This window comes from Suricata suricatta, chromosome 1 (genome assembly GCF_006229205.1).
Source record: "Suricata suricatta isolate VVHF042 chromosome 1, meerkat_22Aug2017_6uvM2_HiC, whole genome shotgun sequence".
Classification (NCBI taxonomy): domain Eukaryota; kingdom Metazoa; phylum Chordata; class Mammalia; order Carnivora; family Herpestidae; genus Suricata; species Suricata suricatta.
Window position 1 is genome coordinate 159,716,564 of NC_043700.1, and position 11,788 is coordinate 159,728,351.

Genomic DNA, 11,788 nt, shown 5'->3' on the forward strand with positions numbered 1-11,788 from the left:
TGAGTTGTCAGCACAGAGCCCAACATGGGACTTGACCTCACGAACCACAAGATCATGACCTGAGCAAAAGTTGGACGCTTAGCCAACTGAGTTACCCATATGCCCCTGACAACAGCACCTTTTTAAAGAGCTCTCAGTGACAACAGCACAAAGCGAATGTTTAAAAAACTAAATCCAGATAAGTTTTCTTGCAACTTTTACATCATCACCAAGAAATCTACCTGAGAACAGTAGTGATATGTCATTACCGTTATCAGCTTCAACACTATTTTATAGCTTTAAAAAATTTCAAGTATACATATGACCATATTCTTTTCCACTGTCCAGAGCTTTTCTCTGGAGCTGAGACACATAGACATGTGTTATGCATCTAGGGAGTTGGAGTAACTCATCCTAGACAATAGGGACATTGAAATAGACATCATTAGATATATTCTGTCTTTTCCTTAGAAACTCAACATTTAACAAATCAGAGTGTGGATATCCTGAATGGTACTGGGTACTCCATTAATTTCAATAAGAAACCGGGGTCTCGCAAAGGGCATGGCACATCGTTGTTAAACAAACGTTTATTTAATAAGTTAATGAAAATGGCCACAGCAAAAATTCAGAACAAAGGCAATTATAATAAGCAAAGTTTATTGATTAGTCCGTAAACATGACCATTAAAAAAACACCACGTATAAACCATATGATTGACATCAGTTACTAAAAGGAGGCTCTCCCTGGGCCAGGGCCCGGCTATCCAGCACAGCTCTTACAGCGCTGAAGGCCGTTCTCGTTGCAAGCAGTGCACTTCAAAGCTTTGAAAGAGTCTGTAAAGCAGTTTCGAAACACTGACATCTTGCTCCCGTGGCACACGGAGCACGGAAGAAAGCCAAAGCCTCCACAGGAGGGACACTCCTGGGGATGCTGCACTCTCTGTAGAGGGCGGCAGGGGGACAAGAGAGAACAGAAAAGGCATTAGCAAGAACAACTCAACCAACCTTCCTGTCTTCCTGCGTTGTGGAGGGTCGCAAAGCAATACCGGCGTCCCACGGCTGTGGACTTGAAATCGCCTACCATGTATGCACATCAGACCCCGGGGGAAAGCAAGTTGAAGTTTTCTTTATTACCCCATTGATGGCCATCAATAGTAAGACCTTGTTTTGTGAAGACTGGTACATTTTAAGGTAAAGAGTCCATACCTCAGGAAATCTATCATATGAAAACATATCTTTATTTACAAACCCAGTAACTCAGGAAATGGTTCTTTTCATTGGAGGGAAGTACGGTAACTTTCCCTTGAGTACCTCTTAACAGTTAAATATCTTTGTTTATAGAATAGTATCACTAAGAGTGAGTCTAGAAAATCAAAACACTAAAAGCTGAATGTGGAAGAGACACATCCCCTGAAGATTTATTGGTACATTGCACATTTGAATAATGCTTTTTTTAAATCAGTTTCAAATGCATTATTATATAGACTCTTCCCTCATCCCATCCTTTACACAGACAGACACCTCCTACTGTAAAGCAGAGATTTGGACACTTTTATCCTCATTTTAGGTTTAAGGAAATAGGCACAGAAATCTTAAGACATTTATCCAAGTCCATAAAACTTCCCACAATGGCTTTTCTCCCTCAAGTAAAGATAAAAATCACCTCTTGCGAGAATGAAAGTAACTACGCAATGTATTGGAGATAATATTTTGAAAATTATTCACACACATTTGTTTCCTTCTTTGAGCACATATCCTTTACCAGAGTCCACTAGTGGTACCCATTAGCGGTGGAGAAATTAGGAGCCATTACAGGATGAAGACAAGCGAAAAGTGAATTAATGCCTAGCTTCTGATTTGCAAAATAGGAGTGTGCAGCAATGTTTGAAAGCTTGGCTTTGTGAAGAGAATAATTGCTAAAATAAGATTAGGGAATGTGAATCGATACATACTCATGCAGAAGCACACTCAAACATATTTTACGTACACATACGCACGGCTGTTCTCTAGGGATTCACAACTGCACATGCCAAAGTCTCCAAAGCAGTCAAATGAAAAGGAACCTGATTAACTGGGTTTAATCCACCATTTCCCCAGCATTTACAGCTATGAGAACCATTTTTCCAGGAAACAACTATAATTCTCTCACAATTAGTACCTTATGGAATGTACTCTGGGAAATAAACATTAAGCACATGATTGCCTCAAAATGTATGTTCCCAGACCACTTTTCATATATGCACTTTTTGTATATAGCAAAGTTCACTCACAATTATAGTTTGACTTAGCTATTATGTCAAGATGGCAAAATCTGCATAATACCTCATTTTTAGTGGCACAGAATTACTTTGATGGAAAGTAGTGGTTGGCAAAATGAATGACACAAACAAGGAACTTTATCAAGATTACAGATTCAAAACTCTTCCAAAAAGTTAGATTGAGTGCGTGTAGCAATTTAGTTTCTTTGTAGGCAGGTTTTTGTCATTTCTTTGTGCAAGTAATTACCAAAACATGGTATAGTGAATTTACAATTTTATATAATATTAAAATGTCTTGAAAATGTCTTTAGAAAAAAAACTGAGTAAAAGCAAACCCAGTGATGGAAAAAGAGGGCTGTTTAAAACAAAATTATAAGAAAAAATAATACAATAAAAGCCAATGATAGTATAATTTGTAAATAATGGTGTTCTTATCTAATTTTAGAAACAATGTAATAAAGTAGATAAACCCTTGACATTCACAAGAGCTGTGCCAGAACATTATATTAAAAATACATAATGACTTGTAGGGCACCTGGGTGGCTCAGTCGCTTAAACATCTGACTCTTGATTTTGGCTCAGGTCATGCTTTCATGGTTGTGAGATCAAGCCTAGAGTCAGCTCCATGCTGGGTGTGAGACCTGTGTAAGATTCTCTCTCTTCTTTTCTCTCTACCCCTCCCCTGTTTATGTACACACGTACACTCACTCTCTCTCTCAAAAAAAAATATATATGTACACATATATAATGACTTGTATAGCAAGATCACCTACTGATCAGAACAGATGTTGGGCTGGCCTAGGTCCTAGAGGAAAGACCTATAGAGCCCCTGACTCTGGGACTTCACCCATTAGTGTTAGGTTATAACTAGATCTGGGTTTCAAGTGGAATGGTGTTGTCAAATTTTGCAATTAAAAATACGAGATGCCATGTTTTTACTCATATGCAGATCAGGGGAAACTTAACAAAGGACCATGGGGGAAGGGAAGGGGAAAAAATAGTTGTGGAGAGGGAGAGAGGCAAACCATAAGAGACTCTTAAATGCTGAGAACAAACTGAGGGTTGATGGGGGTGGGAGAGAGGGGAAAATGGGTGATGCGCATGGAGGAGAGCACTTGTTGGAATGAGCACTGGGTGTTATACGGAAACCAACTTGACAATAAACTATAAAAAAAAAATAAATTAAATAAATAAATAAATAAAATAAACAAAAAACAAAACAAATGAGATGTCTGGTTAGTTTGAATTTCAGAGAGACTATAAATAAATTTTTCTACAGGTATGTCCCAAACATTGTATGGGACATACAAAAACTAAAAATTATTTCTCATTCATCTGAGGTTATATGTAAGTGGGAGACCCATATTTAGTATGGCATCCCTCATAAGGAAGTTGCTGACAGGGAAGAGATGAGATGCTCAGCTATCCTGGGAAAGCAGCTGTTTGCCAACCAGTATGAATGATTTCAACATCTTAACTGGTATAAACATGTTTCAATATTTTCAATAATCAGTATAGCCTCACCAGTGCACATTGGCTAACTATCAGCTCCTGCTATGAACCAAGACATCTGTGAATGACCAAATCCTTAAATAGCACAAGGTTTTCCCACAAACCACATTGGTGATGACAAGCAAAGCTGGAATAAATGTGAATTCTAGGCAGCTCCCTAGGCTCATGCACTAGCCATGTAATTCCCTCCAAATGGTAACTCAACACAACTAAAAATTATTCTACCTCATGCTCCTGCAACACGACTTACAAAGATTACTTTCAAAGGGCCAAAATATCAAATGTTCTGTTGATATGACTAGTTCATGACTAGTGCCTTCAGTCTGTTGTTTAATAGTTTATCCAGAAGTCAGAACAAGTAAATTTCCTAAAATAAAATTAATACATAAACACTAAAGGCTATATTGTTATTTTTTACGGAACTTGCAAATAGACCAAGTCCATTCTAAAACAATGTCAGAATCCTCACAATGCTATTATTATGAGACCTCTCTTTAACTTAAAGGGTCATTGAGAAGTTTGATAAGTTATTCATGTAAAGTGAATGGAATCTTGCCTGATACAGAGTAGCCACTCAATAAAGGTAGGCATTATTAGCCATTATTTCATTAATACATCCTTATTTGCAGTGATTATTATTAGCTGCTGCCCCAAGCTAAATTGCTTGTGGTCACGTGACACAACCATCATCTATAATTCTCACAGTCATTTTATTTGAACACCTTTTATATACATAGCCTTCTGATTTAAGGTCTTAGCACAGTAAGAAAGGGAGAATAAATGCACTTTATTTGACATACGAATTCTGATGTCTTGGAGCACAGGGTTAGAAAGATTCTGAAGGCATATCCATTCTCAGTAAAAATTAGCTGCCTCAGTCATAAATTTAGGAGAAGAAAAGAATGGCATACATATTATGTAGAGTCTATACCTAATTCTCACACCTACCTGGTATAGTAGATACTACCTAATTTCACAAATGAAGAAACAAAAACTCTTAATGAGTACAAGAAATAGTTAGGTCACAGGGGAATTAGAAATTGGAAGTTGAAGAACTTTCTTCAAAAGCAAATCTTTTTGGGTAAATACCTAGTAGTGCACTTGTTGGATCATAGGGCAGTTCTATTTTTGAGTTTTTGAGGCTCCTCCAACTGTTTTCCTCAGTAGCTGAATGAGTTTGAACTCCCACCTACTAGATATTTGCCCAAAGAAAACAAAAATTCTCATTCAAAGGGACACAGGCATCCCACTGTTTATAGAAGCATTATCTACAATAACCAAACTATAGAAACAGCCCAAGTGTCCCTCAACTGATGAATGGATAAAGAAGATGTGGTTATATAATGGAATATTACTCAGCCATCAAAAAGAATGAAAGCTTCTCATTTGCAATGACGTGGATGGAGCTAGAGGGTATTATGCTAAGTGAAATAAGTCAGTCAGAGAAAGAAAAATACTACATGATTTCACTCATATGTAGAATTTGAGAAACAAAACAATCAAGCAAAGGGGAAAAAAAGAGAGAGGCAAATCAAGAAACAGACTCTTAATTATAGAGAACAAACTGATGGTTACTAGAGGGGAGGTCGGTAGGGTGATGGGTGAAATAGGTGATAGAGGTTAAGGAGGGCACTTGTGATAAGCACCAGGTGTTGTATGGAAGTGTTAAATCACTATATTGTACATGTGAAACTTACACTACACTGTATGCTAACTGGAAATCAAATAAAAACTTTTTTAAAAAGACCAAATATCATGGTGTTTCCTCTTTAATAGTAATTTTTAACCCTTATTTACATCCATATTTGTCTCAAATAACCTATTATATTGGATCCTCAAACCTAAAAGAGTTGAATGATAAATGCTGCAACCAAGACAGAAGCAAGGGTGGCGCTGAGTGGGTCTTGAGCTCTCACTGCTCCATTAGCCTCCAGGTATCTCACTCCTGTTACACCATCTGGTACAATCTACTCCATTTGTTCCCCTAATAAAAATAAATAATTCAGTCATCCCTAGCTTTCTCCTTCAGAGAGCACTTTTGTTATAATGTTGTACTTTTGTTAGACTGCGGTTCCAATTTAAAGAGTTCCAACAATGAGAAAAGATTGACTTGTGTTAGATGTATTAGAGGCAGGTAAGTAGATGGCTGTGCCCTCAGTATAGGTGTTAAAGGAGCTAGAAAATTGCCCTAAATGTGGACAACATTCTAGGAAGGAGGAAAGAGGAACTGAGGTTAACAACAATCAGTATTAATAGCAACAAAACCGACTTCCACTTTCAATGAAGAGGTTTACTGCAGAAACACTGAACTTCAAGCAATTGGCCCTTCAGTGCCCTGTTGCCCAGCAAAGTAAGAAACCATGCAGATCTGGGTGAGAAAAGCATAGAGCACTGGGTCCACAGAATAGCCCTCCTTTGACTAGTGGTTCAGGTAGAGGATGTCCCGTTGGGGTGGAATTCAAGGGGAAAAAAGGAGCAAGAAATCATCCTTTCTTTCTACCTCTTTTTGTTCTCATATACTTGGTGAGAGACTTTAAAAAAATATTCAGGAGGTGAGACCCTTTCATTTATTCATTTATTCCACATATATTGAGTGTTTACTTGCCAGCCACTGTGCAAGGCACTGGGGACAAAGCAGGGAGCCAGACACATCCCTGTTCACTTCATAGTAGCTCTAAGCCCTACTCTTAGGTCTTTGAATGCGTCCACACCATACTGCAGCCATCAGAATTAAAGCACACAAGAACTCCAGAGTCTCTCACAAAGGATCAACCGGACAAGGGTGAAAGGGTGGAGCCCATGAATGATTGGCAAATGGATTTTCTTTGTTGTACAAACTCAAATTCAGAAATATAAAGAGATTTTCCTATTATCTAATACAGAAACAGGATGCTAATATCAAGGGCTTTCACTATTTTCCTGGAGATTAGGAAACAGATGCACTTATTATTTTTAACCTCAGATTATCTATTCTTATTCTAGTAGAACTTGAAATCTCTTAAGTATTCCACTAAAGAGGAAATAATGTATCTGAGTTTCTGTAACCACAAACCTCATCATCCAGATTGTCTAAGAGGCAAATTTATCCACATAAAAAATTGGCAAAGAGGGCACACTTGGCATATAATCATCTCTGGACAATTTACCTCTGTCTATGTATTTTATTTTAAACTATATTCAACAATTTAATTCAGAAAATGCTTGTTAAGTGCCTGCTGAACACCCCTGTCCGATCAAGCTGCTAATAAACACAATCTTTCCCGATAATCAGAGTTTTCAGCATCTTCAATTTGCAGACTTGAGAAAGAAGCCATTGAACAAACTGCTGACACAGAGGAAATGTATAGCTTATAATCTTAAATGCATAAGCCTAAATATAGGAGTCTCATTCCTGAACCCAGCATGATGGACTGTCCTTAGCCTACTTAAAAAGATGTTCAGATGTCAGAGAGAGGCAGACAGAGTACACGGCCTGATTTCCCAAGTGAGTAGGTGGTGCTCTGCTGCTACGTCTATGAATATGCCATGGCCACCCCCCCACCCCTGGGAGGGGCCACCGTCCAGAACTATGCTTCTCCAGGGAGGGTTAAGACAGTGTCTGACAACACCAATGCCCTATAAAAATAGCCTGTGCCATTTCTAGCATCATCTGTGTGTAGCTGAACATCTCACTTCTGTTCTTCATGAACAATAAGTAAGTAGTCACCAGCCCTCAGGGAGAGTCAGACTTTACAAAAAAAAGTACACAAAATGGACATATGTTGGAAATGACAAGAATGTTTGTTCATAACTTTAGAAAAAATAGCAAGGCAAGAGCTTACTTGGAGCTTCTCTACCATCTGCAATCTTTAATTCAGTATCTGCCATAACCAGGTGTTTGCTAATACATCTCAAGGCTCCCCAGGGTTTCTCTGTGTGACCACCGGCAGAATCAGCTCTCTATCATGGGTATTGTTTGGGGGAAACGGTAGACACTTCTTTGCTTCTAATCTCCAGCTTGCTTATTAATATAAATAAATAAATAAGTTTTACTCAAATGGTGTTTTCATTTCATCCTTTTCACTCAAGCATTATCCTACTTAAAATAATTATCTTTCCCTTATTTTTCATCAGCAAAATGCTTTGCCTTTTCAAAAAAGAAACCTTGGATGAAAAAGGATTTATTCATCTTTTCACTTAACAAATATTTATTGTCTGTTATTTGCCAATCCCCGTTCTAGGCACTGAAGGTACAGAATAGAACAGAAGAGACAAGGATCTTGCATCCACATGGAGCTCACACTATATTAGAAGGATCCCCTGCAAATTCTGTCTCAGAAACAGAATTCTCACTGGTGCCCCTAGCTCCATTGAATCTAAACATCCACATGAGCTATTGCTGTATTTCACTTGCTCCTGCTGGCTTTTAGCCAGCTCCTCATGTTTAAGTCCACTGATAATCTTCATCAAAAAATCAGGACCACTTGACTTCCCAGAACAATTTTCACTTGGGCTGGATATATGCTAAGATTCTTTGACTGAGAAATTTGATATTATTTGTTGACTCCATTTCTGAAAGCCCATCCATAACTGCTATAAAATAATTATCTTTGCTATGTCTGTTTCCTCACCATCATTTGGAATAACTGTTGAAAACTGGGACCTGAAATTATGAGGACCAGGATAATCATCATCTACTATGTAGCACAAAGTAACAGCAAACTAGAACTTGGCAAAATCTGGTTTCTCTCTAAAGTTATCATCAATTTATTCATCTTCTAGGATGGCCTCCCCTCTAGTTTCAGAGCCCAGTGTTAAAGCCTAGTCTGTTCCCTGGATCTTACGCTCCGTCTGCCTTACAGCAAACTTCTCACTTGAGCTTTGGGTCCTACCACATATGGTCATATCTCCTAGATAACTACATGCCACTTAATATGAGAGTTTTGGCAGCATAGATTCATGCTTAAGACCATGGACTTTTGAGTCAGTGTGATTATAATTATGAACCAAACACTGTAAGATCTTTAGCAAGTGATTTAATCTCTGTGCCGCCATTTCCTTGTTAGTAAAATGAGGATAATAATAGAAACCAACCTGCAGAGTTGTTGTGAGGTTTCAATGACTTAATACATACAAAACATCAAGCATATTACTTACTGCATAGTAAAGACTCCAATGTTTCCAACCTCATGAATATTTAACTCCTATTCCACTCCTAAAAGTCAACTTGTATAATGGGATGGGTTTAAACTGGAATTTTGCATCTCTTATCCACTTTTCTTGGCTCTTCCAACTGCCTCTCTTGAGGGTCAATATTTTTACCTAAGCTAGTGGCCTTAAGCCCTAGCTCCTCTCACAGGTTAAGTGTAGGGCTTTCTTTGGATGGCTGCAATATCCCTACCAGTTTTGTTACATGAAAAAAGCAGCCCAACAGAGTTATAACACCTTATAGCACCTACAACAGCAGATGCCAGTACCATACAATTTTCCTGAACACTAAGAATAGTCTTAAATATTTGCATCTTATTTATATCATCTGAAGAATGGAAACAGGTTTAATGAAGAGAATAAAATCTTCTTCCCAGAATTCTTTGAGCTGAGAGAGAGAAGTTATGTTATACACCCTGGATGGTATTAAAAGTTGCAGAATTAAGGGATTATAGACTCAAAGATTAAAAGTCCATGAATAGCTAAGCCAATCATCAATCTTTAAAAAGAGTAATGAGGAGGAGCCAAGATGGCGGAGAGGAAGGGAGCTCTGTAAATTCCATCCGCCCCATCTATCGAGCTGAGAAGGTCATTACTCTCATCTGCAAGAGCAGAAGGAGAGAATACGGACTCCAGAAAGAAAAGAACCTCAAGGATACCTGAGTGAGTGAGTGCGAACTGGGGAGATCTGAAAACGGGCCAGCCTGGGACAGGCAGGGGAAGCAGGAGGCCCAGCCCAACGTGGGGCAAGCGTGCAGAGCCCAAGAAACAAAGGGAAGAGACAGAGAGTCTGAACACGCTCATAGTACTGTCTCTGGGGAAGAGGTAAAGAACACTTGGCCATGCTTGGAGAGAGAAACCCACTCCATAGATAACTGCTGGGTAGCCGGAATGCCGAATCTGGGTGGCACAAGGGAAGGAACAGCTTCCAGCCCTAAGCCATCTGGGTGGGGAATCAGCGGCAGCTGCGGCTGCGCCAGGGGCGTGCACTTCGAACTTGGTTTTGGGAACAGGACCATGCACCTCATTTCCACAGTGCATCTCGCCCCCTGCACTGGCTGCACGAATCCCAAATCCCGGATGCCCACAGGAAAAAATAGGGCCCACACCTACGCGACCCCCTACAGGGAGTCGGCAGCCGGTGGAGGCCTGGGCGTGTGCTTAGGCTGCAAGAGCTCCCAGCTGATTTCCAGCAGCACACATGGCTGCAGGAGCTCCCAGCTGATTTCCAGCAGTGCACAGCGCCTTGAGCAACAACTATCAGAAGCAAAGAGAGACTCAATTTTTTTTTCTTTCCCCCATTGCAATTGCGATCCTGGCTAGGGGTGGGGACTCTGCAAGTGAGTCTGTGAAGGTGTGCACTTCACCTCCTGCTGCTTATTTCACCTCAGGCAGGGGCAGCTGAAATCCCTGCCTGAGCCAAGACAAACTGATTCCTCCCCCTAAGAAGCCAGCCACCAAAACAAATACATTTCATCTGTGGTAGCACAAATGTGCAGGGACTGGAACTGTGAACCGAGGCGGGCCTGGAAAATAGAACTCGGCTCAACTGCGGCCCAAGGAGATTGGACTCATTAGAGTGGCCTACAGTGCTTAGCTCAGCGGGGCTTGGCATGACGCCATTCTAATCTCCATAAACACCAAGGCAGAGCCTCTGAGAGCAGCTTCCAAGACCTACCACATCAAACCACACCTATCCACCAGGGGGAGCTGCTGCATTTCTTTTTTTTTTTCACTTTTATCATACTTATTTCTTTGTTATTAGTACCTTTTTTCCTTTTTCTTTACTTAATTCTTTTAAATTTTTACTCCTTATTTTCCTTTCTCCTTTCTCCCTTACTTTTTCACCTACTTGCAACCCAGATATATTCTCCTGTATCTCATCCTTACCTTTCCCCTCAACTGGTCATACACTTTTAAGCTGTCTACTGTCCTTTGTTGTCTCCGACCCCCTTTTATTTTTTTCTTCTTTCTTTTTTCTTCTTATTTTCTCTTCTTCTCTTCTTTTCATCTCTTTCTTTCCCATTTTCTTTCTTTTCTTTCCCCCTTTTAATGTGTTTGTTTGTTTGATTTGTCTCTGTGTATGTGTGCTTCTGTTCCTTCTGTGTTTGTCTGTCTGTTCTCCTTCTTAGGACTATACCAAGAAACAAGCCAAAGTGTGCAAGAAGGCGAGTCACAAATACTGCAGAGTTGGGAAATAAAATACTCACAGGAACAACAAGAGAAACCGATAGACACCATTAAGAGAATATTTCCTGAAATGACAGGCCCTGGACAGTCAATAAGCCTCCTTTAACAGAGAAATATTAATAGGTGCACAGTGCACAACGAGCTTTCTAAGGGTGACAAGAGACAGAAAACTAGCAAAAATGACAAAATGAAAAAACTCTCCCCTGAAGAACTTCCAGGAGGAAGTCACAGCCACAGAACTGCTCAAGGCAGATCTAGACAACATATCAGATCAAGAACTTAAAGAGCTTGTCATAAGATTAATCGATGGGGTTGAGAAAAGCATCAAAGAATCAACTGATGCATTAAAAAAGGCTATAGGTGAGGTGAATAACAAACTGGAGGCAGCCACCTCAAGGATTGACGAGGCAGAGAGAAGAATAGGTGAATTAGAAGATATAGTTATAGCAAAAGAGGAAGCCGAAAAAAAGAGAGAGAAATTAATCCAGGAGCAGGAAAGGAGAATTCGAGATCTGAGTGATACAATCAAATGGAACAACATCCATCTCATAGGAATTCCTGAAGAGGAAGACAGAGAGAAAGGGCCTGAAGGGATACGTGACCAAATTATAACTGAGAATTTCCCAAATCTGGGAAAAGAAATAGACATTCAAATTCAAG

The 11,788-nt window shown here is 39.6% G+C and overlaps 1 protein-coding gene across 1 annotated transcript in view; it reads right to left on the reverse strand.

The window, feature by feature from the left end:
- Positions 1 to 741: 741 nt before the first annotated feature.
- The window catches only part of GRXCR1 (glutaredoxin and cysteine rich domain containing 1), a 124,076-nt gene continuing 113,029 nt past the window's right edge, over positions 742 to 11,788 (reverse strand). Inside the window, exon 4 of the mRNA XM_029932126.1 lies at positions 742 to 921. Coding sequence (XP_029787986.1) covers positions 742 to 921 — 180 coding nt within the window. The remainder of the gene's footprint in view (positions 922 to 11,788) is intronic.